The sequence below is a fragment of the Lepidochelys kempii genome, chromosome 9 (genome assembly GCF_965140265.1).
Source record: "Lepidochelys kempii isolate rLepKem1 chromosome 9, rLepKem1.hap2, whole genome shotgun sequence".
Classification (NCBI taxonomy): domain Eukaryota; kingdom Metazoa; phylum Chordata; order Testudines; family Cheloniidae; genus Lepidochelys; species Lepidochelys kempii.
The window spans coordinates 55,191,937-55,206,400 of record NC_133264.1 but is presented as its reverse complement, the minus strand read 5'-3'; the positions used below and the strand labels follow the sequence as shown (position 1 = coordinate 55,206,400).

The 14,464-nt window shown below is 45.8% G+C and overlaps 1 protein-coding gene across 18 annotated transcripts in view; it reads left to right on the top strand.

Moving 5' to 3' along the window:
• Positions 1–14,464, top strand: part of FARP2 (FERM, ARH/RhoGEF and pleckstrin domain protein 2) — a 272,153-nt gene that overhangs the window by 135,247 nt on the left and 122,442 nt on the right. For all 18 annotated transcript variants that reach the window (XR_012160855.1, XR_012160856.1, XR_012160858.1 and 15 more), the window contains one exon: positions 2,367–2,445. Coding sequence is in view for 14 of the 18 variants with exons in the window: in XM_073360436.1 (XP_073216537.1) it covers positions 2,367–2,445 (79 nt within the window). In the remaining 4 variants the exon portion in view is untranslated. The remainder of the gene's footprint in view (positions 1–2,366; positions 2,446–14,464) is intronic.

The window sequence follows — 14,464 nt, the reverse complement described above, 5'->3', positions numbered from 1 at the left end:
TAGAACATGGTGACATGCTAACCTATGGCTGAGGCCATTATCTGCTGACCTAAAGTCTATATTAAATTGAGTCTTTTTTTAGGTCAACTAGATTTTTAGGCCCTAAAAGACATTGGTTGTGGTGGTGATTGTCTTTTGTCCCATGTTAAACCTGCAACTGCTGGAAAAGGAGTTTCAGTTTTTTAAAGCTGTTTTTGGGTAACTCCCAAGAGAGTGGTTTTCTTAAGTTAGTGCTGAATTCTGGAACCTCCTTTCCACACTCTCCTACTTTAAAAATTGACTTGAGAAACAAAACTTGCAGTGTGTGCATTCATGCAGAGAACTTTGAAAGTGTCACTTGTCTGCATGAACAATTTATTTTAGCTATTCTTATGGCATGCTGTGCACAAGGACATTTTGAATGGAAGAATTCTAACAGAACTTATATTGCATGTATAGAATCATAGAATATCAGGGTTGGAAGGGACCCCAGAAGGTCATCTAGTCCAACCCCCTGCTCAAAGCAGGACCAATTCCCAGTTAAATCATCCCAGCCAGGGCTTTGTCAAGCCTGACCTTAAAAACCTCTAAGGAAGGAGATTCTACCACCTCCCTAGGTAACGCATTCCAGTGTTTCACCACCCTCTTAGTGAAAAAGTTTTTCCTAATATCCAATCTAAACCTCCCCCACTGCAACTTGAGACCATTACTCCTCGTTCTGTCATCTGCTACCATTGAGAACAGTCTAGAGCCATCCTCTTTGGAACCCCCTTTCAGGTAGTTGAAAGCAGCTATCAAATCCCCCCTCATTCTTCTCTTCTGCAGGCTAAACAATCCCAGCTCCCTCAGCCTCTCCTCATAACTCATGTGTTCCAGTCCCCTAATCATTTTTGTTGCCCTTCGCTGGACTCTCTCCAATTTATCCACATCCTTCTTGAAGTGTGGGGCCCAAAACTGGACACAGTACTCCAGATGAGGCCTCACCAATGTCGAATAGAGGGGAACGATCACGTCCCTCGATCTGCTCGCTATGCCCCTACTTATACATCCCAAAATGCCATTGGCCTTCTTGGCAACAAGGGCACACTGCTGACTCATATCCAGCTTCTCGTCCACTGTCACCCCTAGGTCCTTTTCCGCAGAACTGCTGCCTAGCCATTCGGTCCCTAGTCTGTAGCTGTGCATTGGGTTCTTCCGTCCTAAGTGCAGGACCCTGCACTTATCCTTATTGAACCTCATCAGATTCCTTTTGGCCCAATCTTCTAATTGGTCTAGGTCCTTCTGTATCCTATCCCTCCCCTCCAGCGTATCTACCACTCCTCCCAGTTTAGTATCATCCGCAAATTTGCTGAGAGTGCAATCCACACCATCCTTCAGATCATTTATGAAGATATTGAATAAAACCGGCCCCAGGACCGACCCTTGGGGCACTCCACTTGATACCGGCTGCCACTTGGGAGTTCCAGAGGCCCTTCTTTTATCCCTGTGGCTCTCTGCTTATTTAAAGTAGACTGTCTCCAGCCTTTTGGGGGCTGAAAGTGGAAGGATGTGTACATCTGGTAGGGATCCCAGTTTCTGTCCCTTGTCTGTCTGTGTAAGCCCTGTGGGGGTGAATCATCTGGGTGGTGGCAATGGTCCTGGGCCCCTTCTTCGGTTAAGAACCTGTCAGGTTTCCTGCTGGCCTCTGTGCAGGTCACTGAAAACTGAAAATTTGGAGGCAGCATAAAATGAAATTAACAAAAACAAGGAACACTAGACCATTTGGACACGGGGAGTGGGCTATAATTTTAAATTTCCTTAAATTCGTGCCATGACATTCTCACCTATAATATTACATTATGTAGTTTTTGGTATTGATAGCCCAGGGTGGTAAAATGACACATGGATTGAATTGCATTGTATTATATGAAAATGGTGTTCTGGTGATAAAGCATGAGAGTAATGATTAAATAATTGTCATTATTATCTCAGTGGAATTACTGTAATTCCTTGTAAGATAGTATATATCTATTAATAAACGTACAATATACTTTTTAAATGAAGATTGGCTAGTGTTCCGCTTGGCTGAAGAACATTAAGCCTTTTCTTTGATAATCAGAATGCTGGTATTTAGTAACAGTACAGTAAGCAATTGTAATATTCAGATCTAGTGACAACATCTCTTAATTAGAGGTGACACAGTTCAATGATCTGAAGTGCTAAATTGAAAGTTAACACAATATTACTGCTATTGCTAAGTTTTTTTATATCATAGGTCATTACAGAACATTCTGTAATTCAAACTGCCTGTTTTGTCTCATTCATTTAAAATTCTATTGTTATAAGTCCTTCCCTTATTCTTTATAGAGATATTTAAGTTTGTAAAACTGTTTAATATTTTTTCATAGGACCAAAGAATACAATGCTTCATCTAGCTGTAAAGTTTTTCCCTCCTGACCCTGGTCAACTGCAAGAGGAATATACCAGGTAAAATATCTTTCAAAGTAATTAATGTTCGTTAGTGGTTAAAAATATGGAAATGAAGGGAAGACAGAAATAAGCTCGCCTAAGAGGATATTTTCTCTGTTATAACAATAAAGATTATCTTTTAGGGAAGGTTGGGGAGCATTTCTGTTAGAAAGTCACATTTCTAACAGAAATACCTATCTTAATGATACAGGTGGTAGATGATCCCTGTGGCTGTAAAAACTGGTGAAAGTTTGCATGAATAGATAACAGTGCAGGTCAGCTGGGACAATTTCTGCCTACCGAACATGTGATGTGTTACCATTGAAGGAGGCAGTTGTATAGAGGAAACAGTCACTCTTTATATCGTACATTTATAAATAGTTTCTAGAAGGATTAAGTGATAAATGTTTTAATAAATGGTTAATTATCAAATTGTAAGAATCCAACAGGTTAGTAGCAGATTACATCTATAACAGCTTCTGCTGATATGCTTATCATATTTAGCATGTTACTTATGTCAGATTTTTAAAAGTTAGTAAATAATTGATATCTTAAGCAGTTACTATCTGTAAATGTACTCTGGTCCTGTCCCTTCATCACCAACAGGTAATGTGATTGGAGAGATCTACCTGTAACAGATCTTCCCTAGGATAGTTGTAATCTTGTCCATCTGCCTCTCACCACACCTTTGTTCTGCATCATAGCAGCTGTCTTCCTCCTTCCCCCAACTGGCTCCATCTCTCCTTCCTGGTTACCCCCACCTCTCTATAGTTCTCACCACCTCTACCTTCTCCTCTTCCTCTCTTCACTTTGATTTTCCATCCTCTCGTCCTGCCAGCACAAACCTAGGTCCCACATCTGTGTCGTCCTCATAATCTTAGGTGACTCAGGCTTGTAACCTGGGTTTCATATCAGACTTGGACCTCTCTCTAAGGTCCTGAATCCAGGCTATGTCTAAATGTTGTTGATTTTTTTTCTTCATAACATCTCTAAGGCACAGCCTTTTCTATTCATCCTCACAGCTAAAAGTTTGTCCTGTTTTGATTACTGTAACATCCTTTTCTCTAGCCTTGTCAAATGTGATCTTGCCCTGCTCATATCTATTCAAAACGTTGCTTCAAAGAGCATTTCCTAGCCCAATGCTTTGACTGTGTCACCCATTTCTGAATGCATCCGATGAAGTGAGCTGTAGCTCACGAAAGCTTATGCTCAAATAAATTCGTTAGTCTCTAAGGTGCCACAAGTACTCCTTTTCTTTTTACCCATTTCTTTGCATCCCTCCACTTACTCTCCGTTCTCTATTGCACTGAACATAAGCTACTTGTCCTCCCTTGCCAGGCCTTTCCAGATTTATCACTACCATCTCTGTCACTATCAAAATGTCATGTCCCACCTGCAGTAAGGCCATGATGCCACTCTTCATCATCCACTTTCATTAAGCATCTTGGTACCTTCTCCCATGCTGCTCCACTTTTAATGTGTGTTAGGATGGATCCCACTGTAGGTGCATATTTATGCAATATTGGAATCTTTTGAACAGCAGGGTCTGTCAGGGTCATGCATGTGCCCTGTAATACCTTGGAGTCCTGTGCAAGGTCATAAAGGATGGAGTGGCCGGGACTCTCCCTCAGTTCACTATTACCTGTGGCAGCAAGATGAAACCAACTACTTTATTAGAGTTTCAAATTCATTCCTTTTTGCTAATTGGGTGAAGAAATTTCATTTTCATTTTCTTTCTTCTCCTTCCTCAAGTTGGACTTAAAGTCTGGTGTCTCTCTTCCCGCACAGTGGGATGAGGCGCTTTGTGCCAACCTTCTTGCCTTATGGCTGACTCAAAACCATTAGGGTTCAAACCCTGCCAGTCTTGTGACTGCCTCATTCCCCTCACTGATGGACAAAGTCATTGCATCTTCTGCCTGGGGGAGAGCCACATCTTGGACAGGTGTTCAGTGTGCTGGTAATTTTCTTTGAGGACCTGCAAGCACAGGCACCGGCTTCCTCCGGGTCCTGGAGCTGCTCAATCTCCCACTCCGCCTGAGGCCCTGCCCCCACCCGACCCCGTCCCCCAAACTTCCACCCCATCTTGCCTCTTTCTGCTCTGCATCAGGCCCTGCCTCCACCCCACCCTTTCTCCCAAGCCCCCACCCCTGCCCCTCTTCTTCCCACTCCCGCTTCTCTTCCACCCTCCCTCGAGCATGCACTGTCCCTGTTCCATCCTCTCTCCCCCTCCCCCGCCCAGTGCCTCCTGCATGCTGTGGAACAGCTGATTGTGGCAGGTGGGAGGTGCTGGGAGGGAGGGGGAGGAGTTGATCGTCGGGCTGCAGGCGGACGGGAGGCACTGGAGCGGAGGTGGGGAGCTGGCTGCCGGTGGGTGCTAAGCACCAACTAATATTTTAGTGGGTGCCTATGGCTGCAAATCCATGCATGTTAGGCTCATATGATGTCATCTTGAGCAATCCATACAGGTGACTTTAGACCCAGAGGAAATGACACCAAAATGAGGGCAAAAGAGTCTGTGTCAGCCAGCAAATCCATCAAGCAGACATCATACCCAGCAATAGGGTGTTAAACAAGAAATGTGTGAAGAGGATCATGTTGAAGCCAGTACCGACAATGTCAATCTCAGCACTGGCAGAGATAGAACCAGCCACCCCATACCCTTTTTACAGAAGACTGACTCCCAGAGGCAAAGTGGGACGGAGCAAAAATGTAACTCCAAACACCATTCAGGATCATTCTGCAAGGAGGACATAGAACATCGCTTTCTTCAAAAACACAGCCTTCAGATCCTCCACGAAGATGGGAGTGCACTTGGAAAAGGAGACGTACTACTAGCACAAATGGTCAAGCTTATCAAGAGCGTGAGATATGCATTCATAGAAGCACTGATGTTGCCTCCAGACAGACTGTGCATTGAATCAGTGACTGTCACTGGAACCAGTACAGAGGTCTCCTCAGTGCTGTTTCAGCAGCACTGAGTAAGATTTCTTCTCCCCTATCCTCAGAGCGTGACCCCAAGGATGGTATTGAATGATACAGTTTTGCCTCAGGTGAGGCATGAGGATATTGGCTAGTTAAGTACCACAGGTAGGGATTGCTCTAGACAAGACCAGGAAGTCCTGGTACAGATCAGGAGATCCCGATACATCCACAGAAATGGAAGAGGTTCTGAGTATAGGCAGCAGAACACGTCCTGGACACCATGCAGGCATTAGTGCCACAGAATACTTGCTTCATCTGAAACACTGCACCCTTTTGTTCAGCTCCTTTACAGTCCACCTTGCAATGATCTGTGCATGCTGTCTACATGTATGGTTGTGCTGTCTTCTCCTACTCAATGGTATCTAAGTTCCTCAAAGATCTATTGAAGACCTACCTACTGTGGTTAGATGTTCAGCTTTGCATGGAGGGGATAAGGGGGTTCCCTAGCTCATGGTATTCTGTCATGTTAGATTGTGATTTCTACAAAGGACAGCTCGCTTACTTACCAGATCAGCGGTCATTGGTCACCAGTATGATTAGATGTTTGGCTGTGTGTGTATCTGTGTGTGTGTGTGTTCTCCCTGTGTGCTGCCCCAGCTCTGCGCAAACAGCCAGTATAGCAAACCTTGAGCAAACCATCCAATAACCACAAAATCAGTTAAGATACGAAGACACCAGGCCAGGTTTACTGTCAACAAAGCATGGTAATAGCACCTGGAAAACGCTACAAAAATATTGAAACATGTATGCCCATAACAATAAACGCAGCTCAGTGAGTGGCAGGACTTTCCATTCCTCCCTTGGCTGGACCAAAACACTCTCTCAAAAATACGTCTTCATACCCTATGTGATGGGGCAAAGCCAGATGGCTAAGGAAAGTAGTGGGAGACAGATATATTAGCCCCAGGCTAAACAAATACCTGTTACCAGGGTAAGCAATTGGCAGTTGCTCCAGGTCAGTTAAGACACCTGGGGCCAATTAAGATCCTTCCAAAAAGCAGTGAAGATAGCTAGGTTAACTGGGACACCTGAAGCCAATCAGGGGCTGGCTGAAACTAGTTAAAAGCCTCCCAGTTAGTCAGGTGGGCGCATGTGTCAGGAGCAGTAGGAGGAAGCCGCGCTGCTGGAGAAACTGAGCAGTAGAAACCGAATCAGGCACAAGGAAGGAGGCCCTGAGGTAAGGGTTAAGTAGATATTGAGGCAGTGGGGGCTGCTGTGGGTAAGTGGCCTGGGGAATTGTACTCATCCTGTTTCCAAAAAGCCAGCTACCAATAGCTGCTACTATTAGGTCCCTGGGCCGAAGCCTGGAGTAAAGGGCGGGCCCAGGCTCCCCCCTTCCCCGATTAATTCAGTGAGACTGTGAGACAACAGAGACTGTGCAATGGAGGGTTGCTTCTCTTCACCTCCCTTGCTGGCTTACAATGAAAATGGCTCAGTAGGCTGTGACCCTTGCCTCTAGAGAGAGAAGGGCTATGTGGAAAGTCACAATGAGCCTCTGAAGCTACCGTAATCCTCCAGGAAGGACCCACTGAGACCAGGTCGGAGCTTTGTCACAACTGGTGTTACCAGTGGGATAGTCTTTCAGAGAATGGCGGAAGAGAGAGGTTTAAAAAAAAAAAGCGCACTGGGGTTTTGGGGTTTTGTTTTGTACCACAATGGACGAGGTGGTGTGAGCTCTGGTGCAAGCCACAGTGGTCCAACAGGAGGCTACACGGTTTCAGGCAATGGCACAACAGGAGTCTATGTGGCTACAGTAGGAAACCAATCAATTATTAATGGGCCAGGCAACCCAAGATCATGCCCTCTTGCGAGAGGTAACGGACCAGTTGAAAATCCTCACCACCCAGGTCCGGGGGTCCAATGGGACGCGAACCCTGAGGGCCACTGGTTGTCTGCAAAGGTGATGTTGGAAGATGAAGTAGAGGCATATCTCCTCTGATTTGAAAGGACTGCTCAGCGTGAGGCGTGGCCCCAGGAGCAGTGGACCAGCATTCTCACTCCTTTTTTGTACAGAGAGGCCCAGAAGGCCTACTTTGACCTGCCTCCCACGGATGCCATTGACTATTCCCGGCTGAAGGCAGAGATCCTATCATGATCAGGGATGATGGCAGTGGTACGGGTCCAGAGGTTCCATGAGTGGAAATACCAGGAGAACAAACCCCTGAGGTCCCAGCTATTCGACCTCATACATCTCGCACAGATGTGGTTACAGCCCGAGGCATGTAGCCCAGAGGAGATTTTGGGGACCCTGCTCATGGCCCATTACATGTGGTGACTGCCACCAGATCTCCGCAAATGGGTAGGCCAGATAATCCATCCACCTATGATGAGATGATCATGCTGCTAAAAAGACGGATGACAGTGAGAGAATTGACCCGACTGCCCAAGGAAGGCCCCTTTTGGAGCAAGCTCCCAACCCCAACCCTGGAAGGTTGGGTGGCCAAATCTCCGGGGAGTCCTAGGTGGAAGGTGGGGGAGCGAAAACCAGCGGGGACCGCAGAAGGAAGGGATTGGCCTGAGTGGGGAGATCCCTGGGACTAAACCCCCAACTCACGCGATAGGAGAGTGACTAGAAGCAATTATAGATGTTATGCATGTGGGGAATGGGGTCACATAGCAGCACAGTGTCCCAGCACCGAGGATCCTATACAATTTAATTTTGGGGGATTGGGAGGTCCCGTGCTCCCTTATCCACCTCATGGGGGTCGCCTTAGCCCTGCATAAGTCCACCAGGCCGGTGAGGATAAACGGAGCAGAGACTACAGCGCTTGTGGACTCTGGGAGTGCAATCACCCTCATATTGGGTAAGCTGGTAAAAAGTAGCCAGCTGCTACAAGCCAAACATGTAGCAGTGATGTGCATGCATGGGGCTGTGGGCCATTACCCCACCATCCAAATGTGGAGACAGAGGTTCAGGGGAACCCCATTGAGGTGACAGTGGGCATAGTTCCTAAACTCCCATATCCTGTAGTCCTTAGGAGGGACTAACCAGGGTTTGATAATTTACTTCCCCCCCCTGCCCCTTGCTCCCCGGAGAGCCTGGAGGGAGGTGGGGACCCTGAGGGCAGCGACTCGTTGCCGGAGGAATGTCAACCCCTCACGTTTGCTGAGATTTCTCAGGATCTGTTCTCAGCCCCCTGAAAGACCAGGAAGACAAAAAAAGAGAGGAAGGCCACGAAGGCCTTGGGGTCACAGTTAGCTTCTGTGGCTAGCGTAATCCACCAAGAAGAGCAGGACCCGCTGAGACAAGGTCAGAACTTTTTGTCACACCTAATACAAACAAGTTATGTACTGCCCCTCTAACATAGTTAGTTACTGCCCCTTGACGTGCCTTGTCATCACCCATCTCCTTGTACATATTGGTTCAGTCAAAACATCTCTATTACACTGTCACCCTGACCGTATCTTTTAAAAGCGGTCAGTATGTTCCTGTTATCCTTGGGAAATATTTTTGTACCATTCTTAATATAGGGATGTTTTGGTACCACTCTTCTGAAATGTGTTTGCTTAAGTACTCTGTGTCTAGCACTTTTCAAAAATGTATGTTTCTGCAATATTAGCCCTGTTCTTGCCAAATTCTGTAAACTTTCAAATAGCAGAGCCTGACATTTGCTCACAGCTTAACTTTTGCTAACTTCGCTTTATATCAGCAAAGCTTGCCCACTACTTTAGCTCAAGCCTCATACCAGGCCTCTAATACAAGGGTTTATATCTCAGGCTTTCTTCCTATTACACCTATCAGTCAGACTCTTGAGGTGCTGTCGATAGGTCACCCAGGTTTCGCATCCATAAAGGAGTGTAGGAATAACAATTGTCTTATTGACCTGGATCTTGGTGTTCTGCCTTAGGTCACGGGCCGTGAAAATGTGTCCGAGTAATTTCCTAAAGGAAACACTTGCACACTGGATCCTGTGCTGGATCTCTCTGTTGATTTTTGCGTTTTGAGAAAGTTGGCTACCGAGGTAGCAGAAGTCAGAGAACTTGCTGCTGCCTGGGACCTCCATGTTGTTCTGTTGATACTCAAGGCGCTTCCCTGCAAGCCCCTTTCAGAATGCTTCTTTCTTCATCTCACTGAAGATTGTCTTCCTAGTTGCTATCACTTCAGCCAGGAGAGAGAGTGAGCTTCAAGCACTTATGGGTGACCCTTCCTACATGGCATTTCATAGGCACAAGGCAGTGCTGAAACTTCATCCCCAAGGTGGTCTGAGTTCTATTTTAATCAGTTACTCCTGGGGGAATTTTGCACCAAAAAATTAAAAATTATGTGCGCGATATTTTAAAATTCTGCAAAATTCTGCATGTTTTATTTGTCAAAATAAGGCAATATAATCACTCTGGTTTCCATTATTTCGGTAATTTATTTAAACTACAATACAATGGATGGAGAATGGGAGTGGGGAGCACTGGAGGAAATCCTCAAACCCCCTTGCCTGATCGTAATGTAGCTAGGTTTGACTTTTTATTTCTAGTTATTAGTCAACAAATATATGCAGCCATATGCTCAGTGTTACATCATAGCGAATGAGGGCTGGGGAATCAAACTCACAATTTACACTGGCTACTGATCATCTCCAGAAAGGTCAGTAGCAAACCGTTCATGGAGCACATTTTGATAGGACATTTTTTCAGTCCAAAAATTTAGACCAGTTCAAATCACGAAAACCCCAGAAGCATTTATAAGGCCATACTGTCCTTTACACCCCTCTGGCAATGTGAAGGAGCCTTAAAACTTTTATACCTGTTTTATACTCCTGGGGGAATTCAAAAAGACAATGGGAGCAATTTACTTAGCAGGCAGGCTGATACATTCTTCTCTGCCTGAAGGGACAGAGCCTGTCCCATGCCTGCCTCCTCAGAAACACTCTGAAGCCCTGCCCCTCCACGCCGAGTGCAGAGAGTCAGTCTCTCTCTCTCACACATGACTGCCCAGCCCTCCGCTCCCGCGGCGGTGATTTACATCTCTACTGAGTCAAGCTGCCTGTGTTGCTGAGGGGGGCGCATGATGGCTCTTGCAGTTTCCCTTTGCTTTCCTGTGAGCAGTCATTTTTCTGTGGGGAAGCAAAGAAATCTGAGGGGGACATGAATTCTGCACAAGTACAGTGATGCAGAATTCCCCCAGGAATAAAAATTAGGTAACTTGCATTAACTTCTTCATGAAGCTCCATGCTATATCAGGAGAGAAGTTGCATACACTGGATGTTTCCAGAGCCTTATATTACTTCATCAACAAAACCAAGCTGTTCAGACTGTCTCCTGGGTTATTTCTGGCTATAGTTGGGCAGTCCAAAGGCCAGGCCATCACATCGAATATCTAAGTGGATAACACAATGTATCTTACTGTAACCAATTGGCTGGTGTACATCTCTTACTGAACATCAAGGCTTACTCCATCAGAGCTCAAGTGACATCCTCCCCCTGTTTCAGAAATTTGCCAGTTTCTGAATGTGGCAAGGCAGCGATATGGAGTAATTCTCCCCCCTCCCCCCGATTCTTGTCAAGCATTCTACACTGTACCTAGCTGACAGGGTAGATGCCAACTTCAATAGAGCAGTACTACAATCTCTGTTTGACAGAGGCAGCTGATACTTCTCATCCGAACATCCCGAAGATGTACTGCTGGCCGGTCACCTACACTAGGATCTGTGACGGGTTGGATCACAGAAACCCCCTGGGAGCTGCCACCTGATGTGCCAAGACTACTTCTGCTCCTGCTTTCTTTCCCTGTCAGCTTAGGACTTCACTGCCCTGCATGGTTTGAGCCAGACCCGCTAGCCTGCTGCAAACCCAGACCCAGGTCTAAACAATGTCCCCTAACTGCTGTAGGCTTAACTGAAAGCAGCTTATAGAAGTGTTCCTGTCTTTAACACTCAGATGCCCAACTACCAATTGGGTCCAAATCCTAAATAAATCCGTTTTACCGTGTATAAAGCTTATACAGGGTAAATTCATGAATTGTTTGCCCTCTATAACACTGATAGAGAGAGATGCACAGCTGTGTGGCCCCCCCAGGTATTAATACATACTCTGGGTTAATTAATAAGTAAAAAGTGATTTTATTAAATACCGAAAGTAGGATTTGAGTGATTCCAAGTAGTAACAGACAGAGCAAAGTGAATTACTAAGCAAAATAAAACAAAACACGCAAGTCTAACTCAAGTACAGTAATAAAAACTGAATACAGATAAAATCTCACCCTTAGAGATGTTTCAATAAGTTTATTTCACAGACCAGACACCTTTCTAGTCTGGGCACAATCCTTTCCCCTGGTACAGCCCTTGTTCCAGCTCAGGTGGTAGCTAGGGGATTTCTCATGATGGCTGCCGCTTCTTGGTCTGTTCCATCCACTTATATATCTTTTGCATAAGACGGGAATCCTTTGTTCCTCTGGATTCCCACCCCTCCTTCTCAATGGAAAAACACCAGGTTAAAGATGGATTCCAGTTCAGGTGATGTGATCACATGTCCTGTGAGACCCCAAGACTTCATTCCTCCCAGCCTGACTCACAGGAAGGCCTGTCTGCAAACAGAAAAGGAGTACTTGTGGCACCTTAGAGACTAACCAATTTATTTGAGCATGAGCTTTCGTGAGCTACAGCTCACTTCGGATGAAGTGAGCTGTAGCTCACGAAAGCTCATGCTCAAATAAATTGGTTAGTCTCTAAGGTGCCACAAGTACTCCTTTTCTTTTTGCGAATACAGACTAACACGGCTGTTACTCTGAAATCTGCAAACAGAGCCATCGACAGTCAATTGTCCTGGCTGGTGGGAGCCATCAAGATTCCAAACCACCATTAATGGCCCACACTTTGCATAATTACAATAGGCCCTCAGAGTTGTATTTCATATTTCTAGTTTCAGATACAAGAGTGATACATTTATACAAATAGGATGACCACACTCAGTAGATTATAAGTTTTGTAATCTTACAAGAGACCTTTTGCATGAAGCATATTTTAGTTACATTATATTCACACTCATCAGCATACTTTCATAAAATCATATAGAGTGCAGCGTCACAGGATCCACACTGACACATACTCAAAGAATAAAGAACTGTTACTTATCCTACAGTAACTGCGTCTTTGAGATGTGAGTGTGAATTGTGCAACCCACCCTCTATCCCAGGGGTGGGCAAACTTTTTGGCCTGGGGGCCACATCTGGCTATGGACATTATATGGCAGGTCATGAATGCTCACGAAATTGGGGGTTGAGGTGAGGGCTCTGGCTGGAGATAGGGGCTCTGGGGTGGGGTAAGAAATGAAGAGTTCAAGGTGTGGGAGAGGGCTCCAGGCTGGGACAGGGGGTTGGGAGGCGGTGAGGGCTCCAGCTGCGGGTGCAGATTCTGGGGTGGGGCTGGGGATGAAGGGTTTGGGGAGCAGGAGGATGTTCCGGGCTGGGACTGAGGGGTTTGGAGGGAGGGAGGGGGATCAAGGCTGGCAGTTGGGACATGGGAGGATGTCAGGGATGCAGGCTCCTGGTGATGCTTACCTCGAGCAGCTTCCAGAAGCAGCGGCATGTCCCCCCTCCGGCTCCTATGTGGAGGCACTGGCCAGACAGCTCTGCACGCCGCCCCTGAAGCTCCCATTGGCCATGGCTCCCGGCCAGTGGGAGCTGCAGAGCTGGTGCTTGGGGCAGGGGTAGTGTGCAGAGCCCCCTGGCTGCCTCTACGCTTAGGACCCAAAGGGGGGACATGCGGCTGGTTCTGGGAGCCACGCAGAGCCACAGCACATGTGGAACAGGGCAAGCCCCCAACCCCACTCCCTGGCAGGAGCTTGAGGGTCAGATTAAAAGGCCTGACGGGCCGGATGTGGCCCATGGACCGTAGTTTGCCCACCCCTGCTTTATCCCTGCTTTTGGTGATCTCAGCTAACATGCACTTTGAATTGCACAGGAACTGAGGAAGTGTGATGACCATTACACCCTTTATGCCCTTGCATAGAAGCATGAGGAGCTACAGGGCACATGCTCAATCCTGACAGAACTGCTATTCAAAAGACTGTTATCTCGTGCACAGGAGATACATGTGCACCTACAATGGGCTCTACACTGACTATATCAAAGAACCTTAATTATTCTAATATAAATATATAGTTGGGTGTTTTCCCCAACTATAAATTAAGAGTAATGTGTACCTAGCAGGTTTTGTGATAGATCAAGAAGAAAACTGATAGTATGCTCATTTTAGAATTTTTTTTGAAGTGGGAAGTTGAGAGAGTCTGTTTCAATTTCAAGTAAAGCTTCTACACAAAGTCCCAAACCATCTGAACAGTGGTCTGAAGGATGGGCTGAGCAGTTAAATTAAAGGCTCTGATGTTACTCCCACAGAATGAATAGCAAGTCAGTTTGTAGGTTTGATGGCTGAGGTTACAAAGGGATAGTATCAATTCTTAAAACAGAGATTGGGGGTAAAAATGCACTTATCACCAGGTACTCACTGTTGAGCCAAGATGGTTTGCCTACGACATAAGGGCAGGGATGGGGGACAAACTGACAAGTTCTTAAAACACAAGTATTACATCAGCAGACTCACCCATTGCATTCAGTCACATTTCTCCACAACTACTGGTATATCGGCTTGCCTAAAGTTTTTACTCACTGAACAGTCCATGGTTTCTTTAAATAGGTAAGCTCCAGCCAAAGTCTCAAATCCAATATCATCTGTCCCCAGTGCTGTATCTTCTCAGGCTGAGTTAGAAGTTTTAGAAGACCCCAGACTCCTCCCATTCTCTGCATACTTTGCTAATAAAATATTAGTAGCCATGCACGTCCCCCACTGTGTGGGTAGGTGAAACCCTCTGAACCATGACCGAGATCTAATCCTGAGGTCGAAACAAACTTTCTAAAACCTGCTTTCTGATAAGCCAAGCTTTTCAAAGAGCTAGGCTTTTCCTTTCTTTGGTTCCTCTATGTCAGTTGACTCCATCACACTATTAAATTGCTTTATGTGGCCAGATTGGTTAGGGATTTGACGTAGCTATGTTATCTACTTCTTTTTTAATTTTATGTGATTGTCATTGATAAATGAAGAGTTCTGTTTTATGTACTTTTTGAAGA